Source organism: Pristiophorus japonicus, chromosome 8 (genome assembly GCF_044704955.1).
Source record: "Pristiophorus japonicus isolate sPriJap1 chromosome 8, sPriJap1.hap1, whole genome shotgun sequence".
Taxonomy (NCBI): Eukaryota; Metazoa; Chordata; class Chondrichthyes; family Pristiophoridae; genus Pristiophorus; species Pristiophorus japonicus.
The window spans coordinates 223,684,064-223,710,531 of NC_091984.1; the positions used below are offsets into that span (position 1 = coordinate 223,684,064).

At 44.5% G+C, this 26,468-nt stretch overlaps 1 protein-coding gene across 1 annotated transcript in view; it reads left to right on the plus strand.

Annotated features, from left to right (window-relative positions):
- trpv4 (transient receptor potential cation channel, subfamily V, member 4) overlaps nucleotides 1-26,468 on the plus strand; it is a 93,030-nt gene that overhangs the window by 28,345 nt on the left and 38,217 nt on the right. The window contains exons 3-5 of the mRNA XM_070888342.1: nucleotides 6,150-6,322; nucleotides 9,329-9,481; nucleotides 15,038-15,178. Coding sequence (XP_070744443.1) covers nucleotides 6,150-6,322; nucleotides 9,329-9,481; nucleotides 15,038-15,178 — 467 coding nt within the window. The remainder of the gene's footprint in view (nucleotides 1-6,149; nucleotides 6,323-9,328; nucleotides 9,482-15,037; nucleotides 15,179-26,468) is intronic.

Here is a 26,468-nt window from a genome sequence, read left to right on the forward strand (position 1 = left end):
AATTTATGTCATCGAGGTTGCGTGTTTGAAAACAAAGTGAAAGGTCTCCAAAACACTTCCTTGGGGATTGGACCCTTTTAAAGTGAATGTAGTTGCCTGCATGTTGAACTTTTCGAATGTGACTGCTATTGCAATAGCCAGCAACAGCCTACTCAACAACTTGCATTTATATAGCACCTTTAACATAGTAAATATCCCAAAGCACTTCACAGGAGCGTTAAAATTTGATACCAAGCCGCATAAGGAAATATTAGTACAGGTGACCAAAAGCTTGGTCAAAGAGGTAGGTTTTAAGGAACGTCTTAAAGGAGGAGAGAGAGAGGTGGAGAAGTTTAGGGAGGGAGTTCCAGAGCTTAAGGCCTTGGCAGCTGATGGCATGGCCACCGATGGTGGAGTGATTAAAATTGAGGATGCGCAAGAAACCAGAATTAGAGGAGTGCAGATATCTCAGAGGGTTGTAGGCGTATAAAGTTACTTCTACTGCAGAATCTTTTTGGCCCCCACCCAACATTATTCCATTAGTTCTCCATTCTAGGGGTACTGACTTCATGAGCTTCATGAGCCCTTACATAACTTGTCAAAGTGGCCATGCTTGATGTGTGAACAAGACAGTGGGACGGCATTAAAGCTGAGCCGATTCTGTCCTCGCCTGATACCAAAACACATAAATGTTCCAACAGTGCTCACTGGTTAGCAGTCAGGAGCATGAATCCTGTCTGCTATTTCTCCTGCATAACCCAGGAACAGTGAGGCAAATTGTAATGCCGAGGCTGAGATCAGTTAGGTCTGTGATCTTTGGGATTAGCCAAGGGATGGATGGAGATGGTCATGTCTGGTCTATTGTCTGGTGTTCCTAAGGGACGTGGGACCTGTAGAGAGAGGAGGAGGGGGCTGTGGAAAAGACATTAAGCATCCATAGTCATGCATGCATCATAGGTAACTATGGTCTCCTGAAACTTGCTTGACTGCTTAGGGCAGAGGTAACTGAACTTTCTTTAAGTACTATCTCGTGGCCCACGTACATGCATATGATAGAGTTTTTGCTACTACTTACAAAGTTTAAAGAATTTGCATATAACTCAAGTTGCTGATGCTCACAGATCCTGGTGTTCGCCAACTCTCCACTTCTCTCTTCACAAAACCTACTCGAACCCACCTTTTCAACCAATTATGATCACTCCTGAACACTCCCTCTATGACTCATAAAAAAAAAGAAAGACTTGGATTTATATAGCGCCTTTCACAACCACTAGACGTCTCAAAGCACTTTACAGGCAACGAAGTACTTTTGGAGTGTAGTCACTGGTGTAATGTAGGAAATGCAGCAGGCAAGCTCCCACAAACAGCAATGTGATAATGACCAGATAATCTGTTTTAGTTATGTTGAGGGATAAATATTAGCCAAGACACCGGGGATAACTCTCCTGCTCTTCTTTGAAATAGTGCCATGGGATCTTTTACATCCACCTGAGAGCAGACAAGACTTCAGTTCAATGTCTCAACTGAAACCCAGCATCTGTGACAGTGCAGCACTGCGCTGGAGTGTTAGCCCAGAAATTTCAGAGCGTAACCGCTGCCAATCTTTGGCATCCTTTCCCCCCCCCTCCCCCTGCCCCCCCCCTCTCCCTGCCCCCCCCTCCCCCTGCCCCCCCTCAGAGCCAGTTTCTTTTTTTTCTTCTTGTCTATAATGGCAGTTGGTCATTATCCCACCATTCACACCCGATCTGGACTAATGTTTTTCTAACTCCTGGCATTACCATTTGAATTTGGGCCATCATCCCTTTTGTCTCTCTAATCTCTCCTGTCTTCCAACCTATCACAGACCTTTCCTTTTGTTCTGTCTTCCCCTCCTCCTTTCAGTGCTTGTTAAGAATGTGTTCTTTCCGAACACTCTCCAGTTCTGATGAAACATTAACTCTGCTTCCTCTCCACAGATGCTGCCTGACCTGCTGAGATTGCCAGCATTTTTTGATTTAAAAAATAGTCACATTACACACAAAAATAACCACCAAAGCCAACTGGTGCACATTAATGATTTGGTTAAAACAAATTCCTTCCCTGACACAGTTAACTATGGTTTCTGTCTGCTCTGCCCCTGTGTTTATTTTGCTTTCAACATTAACATTTCACACCTCGATGGTACTCTGAATGAAACGCGCATGCCTGATCAGCAATTTTGAGCAAAATCATAAGGTATTTGGCAATAAGTAACACAAACCCAAATCTCTGCCATTCCCACAGACTCCTGCCTTCCTAGTTCTGTGCTTCCTCCAACCAGCTGGAGCACATAGGGAGCTGGGCTGCAGACTTCTCCATGGAATAACTTTCAAAGGAACTCAGTTGTTAAATAGCGAAAGCTTCTTGGACATCAGAGCTGGTAGCCGGTATTGTTGTCGATAGGGTAAAATGGCTGCCATAATGCAATCGATCTCCCATGAAAATTATGGGGTCCCAATGGGGAAGGGAGAGAGGCAGGATTATTGTGTTAACAGTTTAGCATACCTTGGGGTGTTCCTTCCCTCCCTTCCCTGCTCCACACAAACCTCCTCCCACCGCTCTTCATCTAACCCCTTCAACATATCCTTTTTCTTTCTCTCTCATGTACTTATCCAGCTTCCCCTTCAGTGCATCAACTTTCACCTCAACCACTCCCTGTGGTAGTGAGTCTCACATTCTAACCAGTCTCAGGGTAAAGAAGTTTCTGCTGAATTCCCTATTGGATTTATCAATGACTTATCTTATATTTATGGCGCCCTTGTTCTGGTCTCGCCCACAAGTGGAAACATCTTCTCTATGTCTACCCTCTCAAACCCTTTCATAAATTTGAAGACCTCTTTCAGGTCATCCCTCAGCCTTCTCTTTTCTAGAGAATAGATCCCCGGCCTGTTCAATCTTTCCTGATAGTTATAACCTCTCAGTTCTGGTATCATTCTAGTAAATCTTTTTTGTACCTTCTCCAGTGCTTCTTATATCCTTTTTATAATTTGGAGACCAGGACTGTGCACAGTACTCCAAGTGTGGTCTAGCCTAAGGTTCGATACAATTTTAACATAACATGGTGATCAGAAACAGGAATCCTGGCTGATGCTTCTACCTCCTCCTACCTAGCCTAGGGACAGCAAGGCAACTGCAGTATCCGTACTATTTCATCAACTGCAGATCAACGATCTCAACACTAGATCAGGGATAAACCTGGGACCTTTGTGGTCTACATTACTCAGTCATCAACATAATAGGCAGTCCCTCGAAATCGAGGAAAACTTGCTTCCACTCTAAAAGTGAGTTCTCAGGTGACTGAACAGTCCAATACGGGAATTACAGTCTCTGTCACAGGTGGGACTGACAGTCGTTGAAGGAACGTTGAAGGAGTCTGTTTTGCCGCACGCTCCTTCCGCTGCCTGCGCTTATTTCTGCATGCTCTCGGCAACGAGACTCGAGGTGCTCAGCGCCCTCCCGGATGCTCTTCCTCCACTTAGGGCTGTCTTTGGACAGGGATTCCCAGGTGCCAGTGGGGATGTTGCACTTTATCAAGGAGGCTTTGAGGGTGTCCTTGAAACCTTTCCTTTGACCACCTCGGGCTCGTTTGCCGTGTAGGAATTCCGAGTAGAGCGCTTGCTTTGGGAATCATGTGTTGGGCATGCGATGTGGCCCGCCCAACGGAGCTGGTCGAGTGTGGTCAGTGCTTCGATGCTGGGGATGTTGGCCTGAGTGAGAACACTGACATTGGTGCATCTATCCTCCCAGTGGATTTGCAGGATGTTGCAGAGGCAGTGCTGGTGGTACTTCTCCAGCACTTTGAGGTGTCTATTGTATATAGTCCATGTCTCTGAGCCATATAGGAGGACGCCTGGTCCTGAACACAACCTTGTCACCACCAACACCTTGTTCCGTCAGAGGGACAAGTACAAGGCATCGTGGCAACACCCTCGCTCCTGCTTGACTACGTCATCATCCGAGTGAGGGACCGCAAGGACGTGCGCATCACCCGCGCCATGACAGGAGCCGATGACTGCTGGAAAGACCGCCGCCTAATCCACTCCATTATCAACATCAATATAGCCCCAAAGCAGCGACGGCAACAGAAACTGCCGGGGCACTCAAAGACCCTGAGACACAGAGTGCCCACAGCGCCTGGTGTGCCCTCAAGGTCACCATAACCAGCGCCTGCAAAGAGACGCTCGGGCACTCAACCAGGAAACACCAAGACTGGTTTGGCATCAGGAGATCCAGGAGCTAATAAGCTGCAAGCGCAAGGCATTTCTGAACTTAAAGCAGCAACCCAATTCGGGAGCAGCAAAGCAGCTCTACAGACGGCTGAAGGCCGAGGTCCAATAAAAAACCCACGACCTAAAGAATAGATGGTGGGTGGAGAAAGCACAGGAGATCCAGCAGCTGGCTGAAGCCATGACGTGCGAGGATTCTTCACTGCAGTTAAATTCACCTACGGCCCAAGCGTCCAAGGCCCCACCCCACTGCTGGCCAAGAATGGGGAGGCACTCATTAAGGAGGGACCCACTGGAGGGAGCTCCTTAACCGAGACTCTGCCATCGACACGAGTGTCCTTGACTCCATCCCGCAGCATGCTACCCGCCACCGTGTCAGCAAAACCCCAGCCCTGCACGAGGTATTACTCAGTAAGATACTGGACGATGCATTTACTCACTAAGATATGGGGACAGCCTTGTTGTGTTTCTATAGCAATAGTGGCTGCCCAAAATGGCTCTGAAACATGAGCCTCCATTGCATCTTTTTCAATAATCCAGTTAGTTTAGTTTTTTAAAAGATGGATGTTCGTGTGTCTTGAATTATCTGAATTAAAACTAAATGACTAAGTTCCTATTAAGTCATCGATTTAATAAACTAAAGATAGCAAACAGTGCAAGAATTCATGAGCTGGGCTGTTTCTGTTACCTAATAATCAATATGCAATGTTACAAGCTCGCTGGACTGTTACAGCAGCTCATCTTATTTTAGGGAAGAATTACACAGGATGTACGGCACAGAAACAGGCCATTCGGCCCAACCAGTCCATGCCGGCGTTTATGCTGCACTCAAGTCTCCTCCCGTCTTTACTTATCTAACACTATCAACATAACCCTCCATTCCCTATATAGACTCCTCTTAAATGCATCTATACTATTCGCCTCAACCACACCCTGTGGTAGTGAGTTCCACATTCTCACCACGCTCTGTGTAAAAAAGTTTCTTCTGAATTCCCTATTGGATTTCTTGGTAACTATCTTATATTGATGGCCTCTGGTTTTGCTCTTCCCCACAAGTGTAAACACTCAGTCTACTCTTGACAAAATCTTTCATAATTTTGTAATACTGTGTACAGAGGCTGAAAGCAGTGCTCCTGATTACTATCCGATGACTCTCTGGGAGGTGCACTGGTGTAGGTGTTGGGTGAGGACATGAATGGGCTCGAGTGTAAAGCCCCCGTTCACATTCCCAAGCAGCCAGCGAACACTCACTAAATAGGATCTCGCTTGAAGAATGGCCACTTGGGGGTGAGATAGTTGGAGGTCTGTTGGTCAGGGTGGAAGTGTAGCCCAACACTGAACTGAGAGGAGAGGGCAAAAAGGGAAGAAAATTGTGTGTGGAAAAAAAGGAGAAATATTTCTCAGCTTAGTTCAGTTTATTAACCTTTAAAATATATTACTGGGATCCGTTGTGAAAAACAATCTCGACTTATGAGGGCTTGAATGCACAGTAAAAAAAAATGCCCCCATATTTGGCATGAATTGGCAGTCTCACTCAGAAAGGGAACTTGCAGGTTTGGTGCAGGAAACAGAAGTGTCACACTGGTTCATTGGGGTGGCTTCTCAGTTTGGGGCCAAGGCTGATTATTGAGGCTCAATGAAGGAGATTTATTCTGCCTCTAACCGTGCTATGCTTGAGCTGGGAGTGTACATTCCTCATCTGGATGAGCTCAGACCTCACCAACAACAACAAAAATCATCTTCCACATGTTCTGAAGGGGAAAATGAATGATTGAGAGGTTTTCCAACTAACAACTCTATTAAATTTATTTTGACTGGTTCCACTGAAGGGGGTTAAGCTGCTCTTTGAACTTGTGACCAACTTAAAGCACACTTCAGTTACTTTTCCTCCCTCCTAAAACTCCATCTAATTTTTTTCCTCTCTAGTAAAAACAGTCCAAAAGTAAAGGCGCCTGCACCCGAACCGCCTCCTGTTCTGAAGGTCTTTAACAGGGCACTTCTGTTTGACATCGTATCGCAAGGGTCAGTTAACGGACTGGACGGGCTACTTGTCTTTCTACTGAGTCAAAAGAAGCGTCTGACGGACGAGGAATTTCGAGGTAAAGTGAAAACCCAAATATAGAGGGTTTGTACTGGGAGCCACTGAAGCTATAATCACTGTGAGATTTCACTAAAACTATCCGAATGCTTAAGCAACGAGACATTACTCATTCCAGCGGTTCCCATTCTCGCCACTTGAAGGCAGTCATTTAAATTAAAGCTTACAAACATCTGGAGAGAGGATTAGTCTCTGGTATGTAACATGGCCCGAGATAAAATGCACGGAGAGATTTCCTCTGTAAACTGGGGTGTAGCAAGGATTGTAAATGCCTTTTGTAAAAAGAACCCCATTGCAATTTCACGTCACCCAATGCAGACAGAGAAAGAAGGAAAATCAGATTGAGAACACACTGCGAGTAACCGACGCAAAGCGCCAAATGCTGTGCATCTGAATTCATAGAATCATAGATATTTACGGCATGGAAGGAGGCCATTTCGACCCATCGTGTCCGTGCCGGCTGACAAACAGCGATCCAGCCTAATCCCACTTTCCAGCTCTTGGTCCGTAGCCCTGCAGGTTCCAGCACTTCAAGTGCATATCCAAGCACCCCTTAAATGTGGTGAGGGTTTCTGCCTCTACCACCCTTTCAGGCAATGGGTGAAGAAATTTCCCCTTATCTCCTCTAAACCTCTTACTTTAAATCCATGCCCCCTGGTTGTTGACCCATCTGCTAAGGGAAATGGGTCGTTCCTATCTATTCTATCCAGGCCCCTCATAACTTTATACACTTCAGTAAGGTCACCCATCAGCCTCCTCTGTTCCAATGAAAACAAACCGAGCCCATTCAATCTGAGCAGAAATAAAAGCAGAAAATACTGGCAGCAAACAGCAGGTCAGTCAGAATCTAAAAAACAAAAACAGTTTAACATTTCATCGATTTGGTGGAGTTCTGAGTCCAGAATGTTTAGATGCTGACTAACCTGCTGTGTATTTCCAATCTTAGCAATTAAAAAAAATTTTCAGTCAAGAGTTAGTATTGCACAGTGGAGCAGCATAGATTCCGTTCTTGTGAGTTTGGAATAAACTGAGAATCGCGAGAGACAGGATTCTTATTGAGAGGAAATGTTTTCCCCCCCCACCCCCCCCCGAAAATCTCTCTTTGTGAAGACTCTGAGGTACGGTTCCACAGACACGACTTACCCAGGCTGTCATTCGTTCTGTGAGTCTAGACAGTAAAGGGCAGCATGCCGCTAGCAGAACCCGCTCTGCATCCAGACGGTTTGCCCAACCGGTAAAGACGAAAATCTACCCCTGAGTTTTGGTGTTCTATTCAACCGCAAAAGGAACAACTTCTGCTGCCAGTGGGTTTAGCAGACCACAGTCAGGGTTTGCTCATCAGTTTTATGATAAATCTGTCCTGTGTAATTTTCCTACCCGATTGTTTTAGACTGTGGTTAGGGAAGTGGATGTTCCTTAAAAAGATGGCACTAGCTATGTTCCTAGTCAGTTTGGACATGGTATGTTCCATGTCAAGCTATGTTGTGTGGTATACTATATTCTATGTTATGCCATGCATCATGTTCTATGTTATGCTGTATTCTATGATAGATTGCTCTATGGTATACTGAATCACACTTTCCAAGGTTTAACTGCAGGAGGAGGGTTGGAAAGAGAAATTCAGACACAGTTGTAATGTGTTGTACGGAGCACGAATGGGGAGAATCATCCAGGGTCGCAGAGGGAAAAAATGGCCGATGATTGCTCAGTAGTTTCAGTGAACTCAAGAGTTTCAGGCCTGCTCCGAAAATTAAATCAACCTGAGGAATGCAGAGCCAACCATGAATCTATCGATTATAGAATCATCCCTGAATCTAAGAACAATTGTCAGCTCAGGATCTATAGAATGCAGCATCACCCAGGAATCTATAGAATACAGGGTCACCCAAGAATCTATAGAATACAAGGTCACCCAGGAATCTATAGAATACAGGATCACCCAGGAATCTATAGAATACAAGGGCTCCCAGGAATCTATAGAATACAGGATCACCCAGGAATCTATAGAATACAAGATCACCCAGGAATCTACAGAATACAGGATCACCCAGGAATCTATAGAATACAAGGTCACCCAGAATCTATAGAATACAGGGTCTCCCATGAATCTATAGAATACAAGTTCACAGAATCTATAGAAGATAAGATCATCCATGAATCTGTAGGATACATAAGAAAGGCACGATTCTGTAAAATTGCCATTAAACTGGTGATGATCTGACCAGCTGCTACTTTCTTGTAGCTGCAAGCGCCCACGGACAACTATTGGCTCCAAGGGCTGATCAAAAAAAACAACAGATCTTTTATGACATTGGTTCTAATTTTGGTCAAAGCACGTAGGTACAATGCCTAAAATAAATACATTTCATTATTCAGTGCTTGGCCACCAGAAGTATAGGTTTTGTATCTCTGATTGGCTACACTTTGGCCAGTAATGCTGATGTGTGGAAGCCACAAGAATGTTGGCATGGAAATGAAATATTTTCACTTAAGAACCAATGATTGTTGGAGAAGTTTACAAGAGAGGGCCTGGAAGCCAAGACGATCAGATTATGGGATGGCCGTTTAACTGCCTGTGGTGCGCTGGGCTGCCTCTGAGGTTTGCCACCATTTACACAAGTTTTAGGTTGAACAAGGACTGGGTAAGTGTGGGTTTGGGATGGGAGGGGACATGATAGTAACACGAGCAATAATGTTTGTTTCATGATGAAAAGTTGTTAGTACTTTAACAGCAATAACTCCAATCATAAGACACAGAATTAAATGCAAAAATAAATTCATTTCTATTTTAATATAGTTTAAAACTTTATAGACAATCCACTCAAAGAAACAAACTGTTCAGCCCAGAACTATTGCATGCTGCAATACCACCTCTGAATGTATTGAATGCGGAGAAAATCAAATCAAATCTCTACATCTCATTAGCCGTCTAATGCATGTACAGAGTATCGCAGCCTATTGGGAGCTGAGAGTAACAGCCCTCTCTCTCTCTCGCTCTTGTCCCCAGAACCCTCAACAGGGAAGACATGTTTGCCAAAAGCACTGTTAAACCTAACCAATGGAAAGAATGATACTATTCCGATGGTGCTCGAAATAGCAGAAAAAACAGGAAACCTTCGAGAATTCATCAATACGCCATTCCGAGATGTTTACTACAGAGGTGAGAATGTTTTTTGTAAACTAATTTAATATTTTTTTTAAACTTCAAGTCAGATTGGACAGATTTTACCCAGTAAGCCATGGGAATAATGAACTGAGGGTATGATCCACATTCATGGTGTCACTAAAATGGAGCCCTTCTTTTTTACCCTCTCACTTTCTTTCTTGTGCAGTTTTACAGACATTGGCCACCCTTTGGCACCTCACCCAAGTGCTGATTACTTTTCAGGTGTGAGCTTAAACAGCTAGTGGCACTAGACTATTCCGTTATGGAGGCATCATGACGGAGACTGATCCTGTCCACACTTGGGACTTGAAAATTCTTGGGCTGTTCTTCCTGGCTGGGAAGAACTTTCCTGTGATCTCTGGTGTTGACATCACCCACGTTTGGGGCGGTCAACTAATCTGAACATCCCAGACAGGTACCTGTGCTGCTAGTTGTACATCTCGTGCATCCACCTACTCAGAGAGGCTGCACAGTGTGGCTGAGCATGCAGGGGGTGGGTGGGGGTGTTGGTGGCAGGCCTCCTTCTTCCCTTCGGTGCCTCACTGGTCCCTTTTCTAAGGGAGACAAAATATCCATTAAACCTGTTACCTCCATGGGCTAGGCTACAATCCCCAGTTGGGCCCCATATCTGCCGGCGATGGCTGGTATTCCGGGGCTCTTCCATCAGGTTAGGACAAGGCTACTCCTGCCCTGGGAGTCCTTCCCTCGATCAAACCTACCCATTCCCCATCCTCTTACGCCGATGGCCTTTTTTGGGGTGGTTAGAGGCTGCACACTAAGCAAGGCCCTCCCCTCCCCGGAAGATGTTGGGTAAAGGCGAAGGCCTAGCCTAATACATGACCCTTCTAGCATACTGCCGCCGGTCCTATGGCACGAGTTGCTCTGGAAGAGCCGTGGATTTTCAGATGCTGGATGTCCACATTCTTGCAATGTCCGGTAGGAGCACCTGGTTATCAATCAGAAGCTGGAACCCTGGCTAATGAGTCCCCCCACCACAGCCTAGAATATTGAGGCCAATGTAAAGTCCCAATTGCTACCCTAGCTGAGGTCAAGTAACTCAACACAGGGTCGATTTAACCCTGGATCTTCCTACGCTGTATTTTACCCAACAGCCATCAATGGAGAATGTTAGAATGTCACATGAGAGAGCGTTCTGTGTAAAATCTCCGATCCCAAGTCTTCTTTTTCACAGGAACATAGGAACAGGAGTAGGCCGTTTAGCCCCTTGAGCCTGTTCCACCATTCAATGAGACCATGGCTGATCTGTGACCTATCTCCATATACCCCCACCTTTGCCCCATATCCCTTAATACCTTTGGTTAACAAAATCTGTCAATCTCAGATGTATAATTTACAATTGATCTAGTATCAATTACCATTTGTGGAAGAAAGTTCCAAACTTCTACCACTCTTTGTGTGTTTCCTCATTTCATTCCTGAAAGACCTGGCTCTAATTTTTAGTCTATACCCCCTAGTCCTAGACTCTCCAACCAACGGAAATAGTTTCTCTCTATCTCCCCCATCAGTTCCCTTAAATATCTTGAAAAGTTTGATCAAATCACCCCTTAGCCTTCTAAATTCCAGAGAATACATCCTAGTTTGTGTAATCTCTCCTCATAATTTAACCAGGTATCATTTAAGTCCAGGTATCATTCTGGTAAACCAACACTGCACTCTCTCCAAGGCCACGTTAAATCATAAAGCAAGGTAAGGAACTGACCACACCACCACCAGTGGGTGAACAGGCATTTTCCCGATAGGAATTTGGTAATTCGGGAGTCCACAAGGGCAGATTCCCACCGTTTATTGTAGCAAAATCCTAAATGCAATCTTTATATTTACATTGATTATTTTAGCAAATAGAGGAAGTCTTTACCTCCTCTGTTTTCCCTTTAAGAATCTTTAATTGGCGGCCAGAAAATTAGGTCATAAATTATGACTTTCAAGCAACTCTGCACACAGTTAATCATTTATTGCTCCATTGATGTGGAATACTCGTTGCAATATAAACTCTGGGTGGAAGATGTGGATAGAGCCAGAAGGCAAGAATTTCACAGTCCGTCTCCCTGCTGTACGGCTGTAACAGAAACCCACCATTAGGTCGTTTTGAGGTTGGGAGGAGGAGAAGTGTGTCATTCCCGGGCACTGACATCGATCGGCACCAAATCTCAGCCCCTTCCGAAATAATGAAAGGCTTGCTCAGTGAAGGACATCCATGACTTGACACTGGCTTGAAAGTGCTTAGTATAAAGTTAGTGCCGTGTTTGGAGAGGGAGGAGGGGGGAGGGTGGAGCGCTGTAATTTGCAGCCGGTTAAAACCCTACAATTTCGTGTGGTTTCATTTCTTGGGGGGTAATGAGAACCATCAGGACGGCAGCTCTATCTGAAGAAACGAGGGGGTGGGAAGGAAGTCAGTTTGACCTTGGACGATCGCTCCCGATTTTCATTGACATGGACTTCAGTGGGTGAGCTTGAATGGCGAGAGCTGACTGACTAGTCAACTGTGGGGAGTATGCGACACAGAGAGTAATGTGCCTCTCACCTGCCTAAGTGAAAGGGACCAAAAATCAGAGGGAGCACGCAGCAAGGCTTCGTGCTGGGACCCCCCACAGTCGGAAAATCCCCCCCCCCCCCCTTGAGTCCAGCTTACTGCTTAGAAATTTCCAGGTTATCCTGCTCAAAACAGAAAAGGTGGGGTCAGGTCCCGATGTCCGGCACAGATGGAACTGGAGGCTCCCAACTCCGGTTTGAAAAATCTGATACATTCCTGGGATAATTTTCTGCGTTTAGATAAACAGAATCGTATATTTTTTTGGACCTATTGAAATATACAGTTGATATAAATATAAGCACGTAAAAGCATTCAAAATATCCTGTTATCAAATAACACAGTAATCTTAAAGTTTCTCAAAGTTAAAAGGCATATATTTTCAAGATTATTTTCTCTGCATCAAAGATTGAAGCAAAAGATGAAGAGGTTCATTATAAGGCGAGGGTTGCTGGCATGATTACTTGCCCTGTACACATTTCCCGATGGTAGATTCTTAAATGAGATTTTTAAAATTGACTCTCCGTTTTGCTCCCTGAAGGTGCCCCTCATACCGTTGTATTTTTTAATTAATTCCTGTGATGTGGGTGCTGTTGGTAAGGCCAGCATTTATTGCCCATCCCTAATTGAGAAGATGGTGGTGAGCCTCCTTCTTGAACCGCTGCAGTCCACGTGGTGATTGTTGCAACAAACCGCTACAAGAAACAGAGTGTCTTGCTGGGCCGTTTCAGAAGGCAGTTGTGAGTCTGGAGTCACATATAGGCCAGAACGGGTAAGGACGGCAGATTTCCTTCCCTAAAGGACCAGATGGGTTTATATGATAATCTGGTAGTTTCATGATCACCATTACTGATACTAGTTTTTTATTCCAGATTTATTTAGCTAACTGAATTTAAATTCCACAGCTGCCGTGGTGGGATTTCAACTCACGGCCGTGATTTTGCCTGCCTACTGTGTGATAGCGGCCCGGACCACGCTAGGGCCGCCACCCTGGAGCCAACCCGAGAGTGGATGTCGGCCAGCTTCGCGACCTGTGGGACAATTTCCCCCACGGGGCGGTAAAGGGTCAGTGTGGGACGGTGATCGCCGGTTGTGCAGCGGCCCGGGGCACTAACCGTGGTGTGGCACACCTCCGCAAACTCCCAAGCAATTTCCTGGGAGCTGGTAGTACTACCACCTCCCCCCCCACCCCAGGGCAAAAAGGCTCTTCCACCCCATTAGCGCCCATGGAGGTGCTAATGAACCTTTAAAAAGGGGGCAATTTTGCCCCCATTGTGTTTTCTTTTTCAGTTTCTTTCATTTATAAGTTGTAAAAGTACTGGAAATGGGAAAAAAAGTTGTTGGACTGACAGTCAAGATTAATCCAATTGGGTACCAAAGCGTGTTTGGTTTCCGATTGGCTGTGGGGGGGGCAGTGCGGCTGGAGGATGGACCAATGGCTGGAGTGTGAGGGCAGGGCGGTTCAAGGTGAGAAGTCATGAGAGAAAATAGGGAATTATAGACCATTTAGCCTGACATCGGTGGTGGTGAAAATGTTGGAATCAATTATTAAAGATGAAATAGCAGAGCATTTGGAAAGCAGTGACAGGACCGGACCAAGTCAGCATGGATTTATGAAAGGGAAATCATGCTTGACAAATCTTCTAGAATTTTTTGAGGATTTAAATAGTAGAGTGGACAAGAGAGAACCAGTGGATGTGGTGTATTTGGACTTTCAAAAGGCTTTTGACAAGGTCCCGCACAAGAGATTGGTGTGCAAAATGAAAGCACATGGTATTGGGGGTAATGTAATGATGTGGATAGAGAACTGATTGGCAGAGAGTCGGAATAAATGGGTCCTTTTCAGAATGGCAGGCAGTGACTAGTGGGGTGCCGCAGGGTTCAGTGCTAGGACCCCAGCTATTTACAATATACATTAATGATTTAGATGAAGGAATTGAATGTAATATCTCCAAGTTTGCAGATGACACTCAGCTAGGTGGTGGTGTGAGCTGTGAGGAGGATGCGAGAGGCTGCAGGGTGACTTGGACAGGTTAGGTGAGTGGGCAAATGCATGGCAGATGCAGTATAATGTGGATAAATGTGAGGTTATCCACTTTGGTGGCAAAAACAGGAAGACAGAATATTATCTGAATGGTGACAGATTAGGAAAAGGGGAGGGGCAATGAGACCTGAGTATCATGGTGCATCAGTCATTGAAAGTTGGCAAGTAGGTACAGCAGGTGGTGAAGAAGGCAAATGGCATGTTGGCCTTCATAGCTAGAGGATTTGAGTATAGGAGCAGGGAGGTCTTACTGTTGTTGTACAGGGCCTTGGTGAGGCCACACCTGGAATATTGTGTACCGTTTTGGTCTCCTAATCTGAGGAAGGACGTTCTTGCTATTGAGGGAGTGCAGCGAAGATTCACCAGACTCATTCCCGGGATGGCAGGACTGACATATGAGGAGAGACTGGATCGACTGGGCTTGTATTCACTGGAGTTTAGAAGAATGAGAGGGGATCTCATTGAAACATATAAAATTCTGACGGGATTGGATAGGTTAGAGGCAGGAAGAATGTTCCCAATGCTGGGGATGTTCAGAACCAAGGGTCACTGTCTAAGAATAAGGAGTAAGCCATTTAGGACCAAGATGAGGAGAAACCTCTTCACTCAGAGAGCTGTTAACCTGTGGAATTCTCTACCGCAGGGAGTTGTTGAAGCCAGCTCGTTGGATATATTCAAGAGGGAGTTGGATATGGCCTTTCCGGCCAAAGGGATCAAGGGGTATGGAGAGAAAGCAGGAAAGGGTTACTGATGTTGAATGATCAGCCATGATCTTATTGAATGGTGGTGCAGGCTCAAAGGGCCGAATGGCATACTCCTGCACCGATTTTCTATGTTTCTATGTTTCTATGAATACACCCAACCAGAGTTGGCGACCCTCGAAAATGGACAATACAGAAATATTTTCTTTTATTATGTTAGAAAAGGAGCTGACTTCATTTTCTCCTTTCTGTTTCAGGCCAGACTGCACTGCACATTGCCATCGAGCGCCGTTGTAAACACTATGTGGAACTGCTGGTTGAAAAGGGAGCAGATGTCCATGCTCAGGCCCGGGGAAAATTCTTCCAGCCCAAAGATGAAGGTGGATACTTCTATTTTGGTAAGAAGATGCTACGCTTTTTTTTAAACCCTGCTTTCATTCCACTTTCTTCCACAAACACAGTGAGTGTAAAGCAAGTCTGCTGTGGAGTGGGAGGGGGAAGTTGTGCTTTCAATTCCCCAAACACAGACAGTGAGTTCCCAAGCCTTGGCAGAGAGTCTGGAACAGATCAGTGTCCACCCTTCTGACTGGAGGTCATCGTTTCATGTGAGGAGAGAAAGAAAATAGAAAGAGGTGCTACTTACAAATAAATCACTGTGAAAAACATAAACATGTGCAGAAAGAGAAGTATTTTGGTGGATGAGGTGGGGCAGTGGGTTTTACACAATTATCTAGAGCTGGTTTTGAATCCATCCCAGACTGACGGGATGAAAGCCTCCTCTCTGCTGGCTGTGACATCATTTTTGGCACGCTCAATGTGGTTCCCAGTGATCACTGGCCTACACCACAAAACTGGCACTATCTTGACAGTCTCATTCAGCCGCCAACCACTCCAGTTCTTGAGGCACCGAGGGACTGCTGCACTGCCAGAGGTGGCATAAATCGGATACCCTGTCTGCTTATTCCAACGGATGTTGAAATTCCCACGAAAACAGTCAAAAGGAAGAATGGAGTTTTCTTGCTGTCTTTGGCCACCATTCCAACCTCAACCAACTGCATTTGTTCATGGGCAGTCCCTCGAAATTGTGGAAGACTTGCTTCCACTCTCAAAGTGAATTCTCAAGTGACTGTACAGTCCAATATTGGAATTACAGTCTATGGTTGAAGGAAAATGTGGGTGGGGAGTCTGGTTTGCCGTACACTCCTTCCGCTGCCTGCGCTTGTTTTCTGCATTCTCTCGGCAGCGTGATTCAAGGTGCTCAGCGGCCTCCCGGATGCTCTTCCTCCACTTAGGGCGGTCTTGGGCCAGGAATTCCCAGGTGTCGATGAGGATGTTGCATTTTATCAGGGAGGCTTTGAGGGTGTCCTTGAAACGTTTCCTCTGCCCACCTGGGGCTCGCTTGCTGTGTTGGAGTTCCGAGTCGCGCGCTTACTTTGGGAGTCTTGTGTTGGGCATGCGGACAATGTGGCCCGCCCAATGGAACTGGTCGAGTGTGGTCAGTGCTTTGATGCTGGGGATGTTGGCTAACTGCACTTCACACAGATTAACTGGTCATTTATCACATTGCTGTTTGATAGATCTTGCTGAGCAGAAAATGTGTTTGCCTACATAACACTTTGAAGTAATTAATTCAGGCACCTTGAGATGCTCCTGAGCTGTGTGTTATGTAAATGTAATTCTTACTTTCTCTTTGTTGCTCATTTTGATTACATGATACTCTGAGGAGAAGTACATTGATAGATGCAGAAGGGAAGATTTATTGGCAATGGTTGTGCCTGCACTGAGAGCAATGTGGAGTTAACAGTTGAGCTCATTTGCCACGAGCTAGTGAGTACAGAAATAGGAGGATAGAGCAGATGAATACGTGGCTGGAGAAATGGTGCAGGCGGGAGGGCTTTAGTTTCCTGAGGCATTGGGACCGCTTCTGGGGGAGGTGGGAACTGTACAAGCCGGACGGGTTGCACCTCAGCAGAGCCGGGACCAATATCCTCCTGGGGGTGGGCGGGGTTTGCTCGTGCTGTTGGGGAGGGTTTAAACTAGCTTGGCAGGGGGATGGGAACCTGAAAATAGATTCAGTAGGGAGGGGAGTAAAGCTGAAATTAGCAAGCAAAAATAAAGAAAGTGAGTTTGAAGGAGAGAGAAAACAAGCAGGAAAAAAAGGTAAAAAAAATAAACTTAAAGGCACTTTGTCTAAATGCACGTAGCATTTGTAACAAAATAGATGAATTGATGGCACAAATTGAGACAAATGGGTATGATCTGATAGCCATTACAGAGACGTGGTTGTAAGATGACCAGGACTTTTATGTTCTTATAGATAGATTTTTAACCAATAAGGGAATTAAGGGTTATGGGGAGCGGGCGGGTAAGTGGACCGGAGTCCACGGCCAGATCAGCCATGATCTTTTTAAATGGCGGAGCAGGCTCGAGGGGCTAGATGGCCTACTCCTGTTCCTAATTCTTATGTTAGGACTGGGAATTAAATATTCAGGGATACTTGACAATCCGGAAGGACAGACAGAAAGGAAAAGGAGGTGGGGTAGCTCTATTGATAAAGGATGGAATCACTGCAATAGTAAGAAACGATATTGGCTTAAATGATAAGGGTGTTGAAACAGTTTGGGTGGAAATAAGGAACAATAAGGGGAAAAAGTCACTGGTGGGCATAGTCTATAGGCCCCCGAACAGTAGCAACTCTGTTGATCGGAGCATAAACCAGGAAATAGTGGGAGCTTGTAAAAAGGGAACAGCAATAATCATGGGTGATTTTAACCTCCAAATTGATTGGACAAATCAAATTGGTCAGGGTAGTCTTGAGGAGGAGTTCAAAGAGTGCCTAAGGGACGGGTTCCTTGAGCAGTATGTAACGGAACCAACCAGGGGGCAGGCTATCTTAGATCTGGTCCTGTGTAATGAAACAGGATTAATAAACAATCTCCTAGTAAAGGATCCCCTCGGAATGAGTGATCATAGCATGATTGAATTTCAAATTCAGATGGAGGGTGAGAAAGTTGGATCTCTAACCAGCGTACTAAGCTTAAATAAAGGAGAGTATGAAGGTATGAGGGCAGAGTTGGGTAAAAGGGACTGGGAAAATAGATTAAAGTGTAGGACGGTTGATGAATAGTGGTGTACATTTAAGGAGATATTTCACAACTCTCAAGAAAAATATATTCCAGTGAGGAGGAAAGGGTGTAAGAGAAAAGATAGCCATCCGTTGCTAACTAAAGAAATAAAGGACGGTATCCAATTAAAAACAAGGGCATACAAAGTGGCCAAAATTACTAGGAGGACAGAAGACTGGGAAGCTTTTAAAAGCCAGCAAAGAACGACTAAAAAAATGATTAAGAAAGGGAAGATATGAAAGTAAACTAGCACAAAATATAAAAACAGATAGCAAGAGTTTCTATAGGTATATAAAAAGGAAAAGAGCGCCTAAAATAAATGTTGGCCCCTTAGAGGATGAGACCGGGGAACTAGTAATGGGGAACATGGAGATGGCAGAAACTCTGAACAAATATTTTGTATCAGTCTTTACGGTTGAGGACACTAACAATATTCCAACAGTGGATAGTCAAGGGGCTATGGGAGGGGGGGGGGGGGGAGGAATTTAACACAATCACAATCGCTAAGAAGGTGGTACTCAGTAATGGGACTAAAGGCAGATAATTCCCCTAGACCTGATGGCTTGCATCCTAGGGTCATAAGAGAAGTAGCGGCAGGGATTGTGGATGCATTGGTTGTAATTTACCAAAATTCCCTGGATTCTGGGGAGGTCCCAGCAGATTGGAAAACTGCACATGTAACGCCCCTATTTAAAAAAGGAGGCAGACAAAAGGAGGAAACTATAGACCAGTTAGCCTAACATCTGTGGTTGGGAAAATGTTGGAGTCCATTATTAAAGAAGCAGTAGCAGGACATTTGGAAAAGCAAAATTCGGTCAGGCAGAGTCAGCATGGATTTGTGAAGGGAAAATCATGTTTGACAAGTTTGCTGGAGTTCTTTGAGGATGTAACGAACAGGGTGGATAAAGATGAACCAGTGGATGTGGTGTATTTGGATTCAAGAAGGCATTTGACAAGGTGACACATAAAAGGTTACTGCACAAGATAAAAGTTCACGGGGTTGGGGGTAATATATTAGCATGGATAGAGAATTGGCTAACTAACAGAAAACAGCGAGTCGGGATAAATGATTCATTCTCTGGTTGGCAACCAGTAACTAGTGGGGCGCCACAGGGATCAGTGCTGGGACCCCAACTATTTACAATCTATATTAACGACTTGGAAGAAGGGACTGAGTGTAACGTAGCCAAGTTTGCTGACGATACAAAGATGGGAAAAGCAATGTGTGAGGAGAACACAAAAAATTTGCAAAAGGACATAGACAGGCTAAGTGAGTGGGCAAAAATTTGGCAGATGGAGTATAATGTTGGAAAGTGTGAGGTCATGCACTTTGGCAGAAAAAAAATCAAAGAGCAAATTATTATTTAAATGGAGAAAGAATGCAAAGTGCCGCAGTACAGCGGGAGCTGGGGGTACTTGTGCATGAAACACAAAAGGATAGTATGCAAGTACAGCAAGTGATCAGGAAGGCCAATGGTATCTTGGCCTTTATTGCAAAGGGGATGGAGTATAAAAACAGGGAAGTCTTGCTACAGCTATACAAGGTATTGGTAGTGCTACACCTGGAATACTGCATGCAATTTTGGTTCCATATTTACAAAAGGATATACTTGCTTTGGAGGCAGTTCAGAGAAGGTTCACTTACATTGATTTAATTTAATGGTTGATTCTGGGGATGAGGGGATTGACTTATGAGGAAAGGTTGAGTAGGTTGGGCCTCTACTCATTGGAATTCAGAAGAATGAGAGGTGATCTTATTGAAATGTATAAGATTATGAGGGGGCTTGACAAGGTGGATGCAGAGAAGATGTTTCACTGATGGGAAGACTAGAACTAGAGGGCATGATCTTAGGATAAGGGGCTGCCCATTTAAAACAGAGATGAGGAAGAATTTCTTCTCTCAGATGGTTGTAAATCTGTCAAATTTGCTGCCTTGGAGAGCTGTGTAAGCTGGGACATTGAATAAATTTAATACAGAAATAGACAGTTTCTTAAACGATAAGGGGATAAGAGGTTATGGGGTGCGAGTGGGGAAGTGGAGCTGAGTCCATGATCAGATCAGCCATGATCTTATTGAATGGCGGAGCAGGCTCGAGGGACCGTATGGCCTACTCCTGTTCCTATTTCTTATCTTCTTATGTTCTTTGTCTCAGGGATTTGGCTAGGTCTTGTAAAGAAGGGGTCTTGCTATGGTTGGGTTTAAACTTGTATTTGTCTGGATTATTAGTCTAGGCCTCTGGATTACTAGTCCAATAATATAACCACTACACTACGTATCCCTTGACTAAAGTTCCTGTGTGTGCTTGGGATACACGCCCCCAGTTTTGGAGTAGTTAAGCTACTACTCTGGGAGTCAGTCAAAATCTCTGCTGTTTTGAAAGATGCTGGGCGGGAAATGATTGGGCAAGTTTGATGCTCGCAATCAACTGAGCAGTTGATGATAAATTGCATTGCGTAGTGCGGAACAGTTACTAGGAAGGTCTTGGTGTAAATCTCCAGTCAGTGATGGGTTAGCTGATCTCGGTTGGACTGATGGTAGGTGAGCAGAATCGGCCTCAGTGGCCAGAGTTTCAACTCCCGATCACAATCTAATAACACCTGCTGGATGGGGTCAGACTCATTTTTTGTGGTGGCTTGCATGACCAAATAGCATGCTGACACTCATGATCAAGGCTTGTAGATGAGGAAAGGCCACTTGGTACTACAGAATCCATTTGTCACTGGAACTGTACTCCTGCAAGGAGTCACTCCCGCTGGGGGAGGGCAGGGTGCGGCAGCCAGATCGGTTGAGGAAAGAAGTTCAACTGTAAATCTCTGCTTTGCAAAAACACAACCACACCAAGCACCATTCTATCCTCCTTTTATATGTATTTTTGTTGGCTAATGCCACATCAAGGCATCAATATTTCAACAGACATCTAACAAAACAATTGAAGGGAAATTACAACAGCGCCATGAGTGCTTTTTATTGTGAACACTCAAACAACCAGTATGTAAGCATTTCCTGACAGATTTCACCAAAAGTACGAACAATATTGGCAAGGAAAGTTTAGTACAAGAAGACACATTGTTGAAAGCATGATGTAATATTGAAGTTTATAATAGGGCTACATACTTCACCAGCATTACATTTACAATTCACACACCAGCCACCTTTGTGGACTTTCAGGGTAATTTAGTGCCAAGTGGTTGTGTCCACTGCCCCTGGGTTGAGACAGAACATACATTTGGACCCTTGCGCCTGGCAGCGAGAAGACACTTTCACCCTTTCTGTCTGAACTGGATTCAAACTCGTGTCGACTCGCCACACACTACCTCAGGCAAAGGGGATTCATTACTAGGAATGAATTCTCTGAAGTATTTCAAATAAATTAAGAGGAAGTGGAATTGCAAATCCAGCTGAAGGGGTATGATGTGGTAGCAATTACAGAGACCAGGCTGCAGTCTGGGCAAGATTGAGAGTTAAATATACCAGGTATTAGGAAAGGTAGGAAAGAGAGGGGAGACAGTTAAGACACCACTAGGTGGAAGATTGGAAGGATATAAATGAATGGAATGAATCACGTTGGGTAGAAGTACGGAGCGTGAAAGGGTGGGAACAACGGTGGGGGTGTTTCAAAGATCACCTGATTGTGATGATTGAAGAGAGGAATGTATGTTTATGCAGGTCAAGGAGGCCCTATAGAATCATAGAATAATACAGCACAGAAGGGGGCCATTCGGCCCATTATGCCCGTGCCAGCTCTTTGAAAGAGTTATCCCTTGCTCTTTTCCCATCAATTTTTTCTTTTTCATATTTAAGTCTAATTCCCTTTATTGAATCTGCTTCCAGGCAGTAAATTCTAGACCATACCAACTCGTTGTGTAAAAAAGGTTTTCCACATGTCATCTGTGATTCTTTTGCCAATTACCTTACATCTGTGTCCTCTGTTTACCGACCCTTCTGCCACTGGAAATAGTTTCTCTTTATTTACTCCATCAAAATCCTCCATGACTTTGAACAACTATATCAAATCTCCCCTTAACCTTCCCTGCTCAAAGGAGAACAACCCCAGTTTTTCTCGTCTCTCCATTGTAACTGAAGTTTCATCCCTGGTACCATTCTAGTAAATCTCTGCAAACTCTCTCAGGCCTAGATATCCTTCCCAAAGTGTGGTGCCCAGAATTCGCCATAATACTCCAGCTGGGTCCTAACCAGTGTTTTATAAAGGTATAGCATAACTTCTTTGCTTTTGAACTCTATGCGTCTATTTATAAAACCAAGGGGCTGGATTTTAGGTTTTGCTGATTTCAGGGCAGTAATGGCGGTGGGGCGGTAAAGTTTGTGCCCGGGAATAGTTTGCGCCTCAGTCATCAAAATTGGGCAGCTGGGCCCTGAGTCTGGGACTGAGCGCTAAGGGAGGCGTTGTGCACCTCTCTTGGGGCGCTAGACTGGCTGAGCAAGCGAAAATCCTGAGCTAAGCAGCCAGCCCGGGAGCGCTCTGAGATAGGCCTGCGGAGAAAAAAATAACCTGGAAAAAAAACACCAACCGTATTCCCAATACAGAGCCCATGCCACCACGACATAAATCTAAAAAAAAAAAATGTTTTTTAAAACAATTACACTTGCTCGAGGATGGCATTACTTACCTCACTGCAGTCAGTATAGGCCGGACCGCCCGCTTTCACAGCGGGCATATGGGTCGGGTGGCACTCAAAAAGCTTATGCACTGTAAACCCAAATCCACAATGGCACAACTGCTGCGCTCCACCGCAAAACTGGGCCCGAAACCTCCTGCGGGGCGGCCAGAAGACAGAAGCACAATTCATGGGAAATTCCACCCCAAGGATCCCATATGCTTTTTAACAGCCTTCTTAATTTGTCCTGCCACCTTCAAAGAAGTGTGTACGTACACCCCCAGGTCTCTCTGTTCCTGTACTCCTTTTAAAATTGTACCATTTAGTTTATATTGCCGCTCCTCATTCTTCCTACCAACATGAATCACTTCACACTTCTCTGTGTTTAAATGTCATTTGTCATGCGGTATACCCATTTCACCAGTCTCTCTATGTCCTCCTGCAGTCTGTTGCTATCCTCCTCACTGTTTACTGCACTTCTGAGTTTTTTGTCATCTGTAAATTTTGAACTTATGCCCTGTATATCCAAATCCAGGTCATTAACATATATAACAAAAAGAGCAGTGGTCAAGTACCGACCCCTGGAGAACACTCCTGTCCTTCAAGTGTTCCAATGCACACCTCCCTCCAGTCGAAAAACAACAGTCCACCACTACTCTGCTTTCTGCCCTTTAGCCAAATTCATATCCACTCAGCCACTGCCCCTTTAAGCCCATGAGCTTCAATTTTTCTAACAAGTCCATTTTGTGGTACTTTATCAAATGCCTTTTGAAAGTCCATAATCACATCAATGGCACTACATCCACCCTCTCCGTTACTTCATCAAAGAACTCAATCACGATTTTTGTTTCACAAATCCATGCTAACTTTCATTTATTAACCCATATTTTTCTAAGTGTAAATTAATTTTGCCCTGGATTAATGTCTCTTACGGATTCCCCACCACCGACATTAGACTGACTGGCCTGTAGTTACTGGGTTTATCCCTCTCCCCTTTTCTAAACAGGGATGCAACATTAGTAATCCTCCAGTCCTCCGGCATCACTCCCATATCTAAGGAGGATTGGAAGATTGTGGCCATTGCCTCCAAAATTTCCACCCATTCTTCCCTCAGCAACCTAGGATGCAACCCATCCTGACCGGATGAATTTTCTACTTTGAGTGCAAAAAAACCTTTAAGTACCTTCTCTTTATCTATTTTTTATCCTATCCAATTTCTCTACTACTTCCTCCTTTACTGTGGCACTGACAGCATCCTCTTCTTTAGTGAAGACAGATACAAGGTACTCATTTAGTCTCTCTGCCTCCATAAGAAGATGTTTTTGATCGCTAATCAGACTCACCCTTCCTTTGACTACCCTTTTAGTTATGTGTTTACAAAGGACCTTTGGGTTCCCTTGTATATTAGCCGCTAATCTATTTTCATACTCTCTCTTTGAGTGAATGAGCCGCTCCACCAGGATATCTCCCAAGCATTGGAGCTGAAAAAAACTCTGATAGTCAAGGAGCATTTTGCTTCAGTCTTCACAGTGGAAAAGAACACAATTCCAGAGGGACAGGAAAGACTATAGATTAACAAAGAGGAGAAACTCAAAGGGATTAGTATAAACAGGAAAAATGAACAGGACTGACACCAGGTAAGTTTTCTGGCCCAGATGGTTTCTACCCAAAGACGGTATAGGAAATGCACGAGGAAATGAGGCATGCCTTAGTTATAATCTTCCAAAGCTTGAGTGACTGAGGGCTAATGCTAGAAGATTGGGAGGTAGAAAAGATTATTGAAAAAAGGACAAGGGGAAAAACTGAATAACTACCAACCAGTGAGTTAAACACAAGTTTGTAGGAAAATGACTATCATCCATTGTCAGCGTAAGTGAGCGCTTGGTAAAGTATAAACTGAATGGGCAGATAGGGATTTTGTCAAAGTTAGGTCATCCCTGACTAACCTCATCGAGTTCTTTGATGGGAGTCACTGAAGGTGTTGGTAGAATGGAATCAGTGAGCATCGTCACATGGACATTTTCAGAAGGCATTGATAATGTTCCAAACACAGATTACTTTAAAATTAAGGTGCGCAGAGTTGCAGGCAACCTTATGGCTGCTTCCCACTGGTTCTAACCCCTCAGTCTCCTAACTCCCTCTCTTACTGTCCACGGACTATGAGCCCACCCAGTTAGCCCAAATCGTCTGAGTCCTTCCAGTCTCCAGACAGATTGGATATTAAGGGAATCAAGGGATATGGGGAGAGTGCAGGAAGGTGGAGTTGAGGTAGAAGATCAGCCATGATCTCATTGAATGGTGGAGCAGGCTCGAGGGGCCGAATGGCCTACTCCTGCTCCTAATTCTTATGGTCTTACTCCTCCTCAGTGCTTCCATCCTGTTCCTTGCTCCTGACTGGTTCTGACTAGGATATAACTTTTTTAAATTAAAAAACATGGTCCAAAATATATATTTGCCTTCCTACCACTCAAATAATGTGGGCTGGTAGGTACTCAAGGTGATTCAACCAAACCTTTTGATAAATACATGACATATACTCTAAAGAATGTTTTGAAGGCATTCAGGATTAGAGTAAGCCATACCTTGGACAGGGTGCTTTATATAGTCTCTGTCTCCCAATGCAAATGGAAGTTATTAGCAATGTTTACTATAGAGAGAGATGAATTATAAAGTTGTGTGTTACAGAGATGTGTGTGTTATAGAAAGCTGTGTATTACAGAGACTGTATATTAGTAAGGGAGCTGTAAGCGGCAAGTGCCATTTTGGAGGTTTTGGTGTATGAAAGGGTGTCTTTGTGAAGACGTGCTGGGGAAAGTTCCCAAAAGTACTTTTGGAATATATTTTGTTTACAGCTATGTATACAAGGTGTTTGCTCAGAATTAATGGAGGATACACTGTGAGGACCTCTGGGATATAGAAGTTAGCTAACGCCCTTAATGACCAAGGTGTGAACATTAAAGGTGTGCCCAATTGTGGTTCGTAAGAGTAAAGCTTGTAGAGTCAGCTGTGGCTCAGTGTGCCGCACCCTCACCTCTGAGTTAGAAGGTTGTGGGTTCAATTCCCACTCCAGAGACTTAAGCGCAAAAATCTAAGCTGATACTTCAGGACAGGGCTGAGGGAGTGCTACATTGTCAGAGGTGCTGTCTTTTGGATGAGACGTTAAATCGAGGCCCCGTCCGCTCTCTCAGGTGGACATAAAAAATACCATGGCACAATTTTGAAGACAAGCATGGGAGTTTCCCTGGTGTCCTGGGCCAATAATTATGCCTCAATCAACATCACTAAAAAAACAGATTATCTGGTCATTATATTGCTATTTGTGGGAGCTTGCTGTGCGCAAATTGGCTGCCGTGTTTAATATATTATAACAGTGACTACATTTCAAAAGTACTTTATTGGCTGTAAAGTATTTGGGACATTCTGACGTCATGAAAGGTGCCATATAAATGCAAGTCTTTCTTGTAATGTAATTTAGGGGGAATTCTCAGAGTACACATGAGCAGCACGTTTTTGTTCAATACATTATTTTGTGGTTACTGAAGTGAACGATACAAATGCTGGAGAAAGGACTATTTTCCTGCTTTCAGCATCCATTGGCAGTGTCAAGAGATTTCACAGAACCTTACAGCAGAGATGGGGGCCATTCAACCCGTCGTGCCTGTGCCGGCTCTTTGAAAAAGTTCTCCAATTTAATCCCACACCCCAACTTTTTCTCCATAACTCTCAGGTGAAAATAGTACAGGTTTGATACAAAGTAAAGCTTCCTCTGCTCTGCTAAAACGATGTGCTTCACCTCATTGCTGGACAAGTTCATCCTCCCGTTGTGATATTTCCATTATCTTCCTGTGCCTTTTATTGAGTGAAACAGCCAACTTGTGTAACTTTAGCAATAGGTCTGTGCTATGGCCTTGCATTCATTCGCTGCTGGGTTAGGGCCTCAATGCAT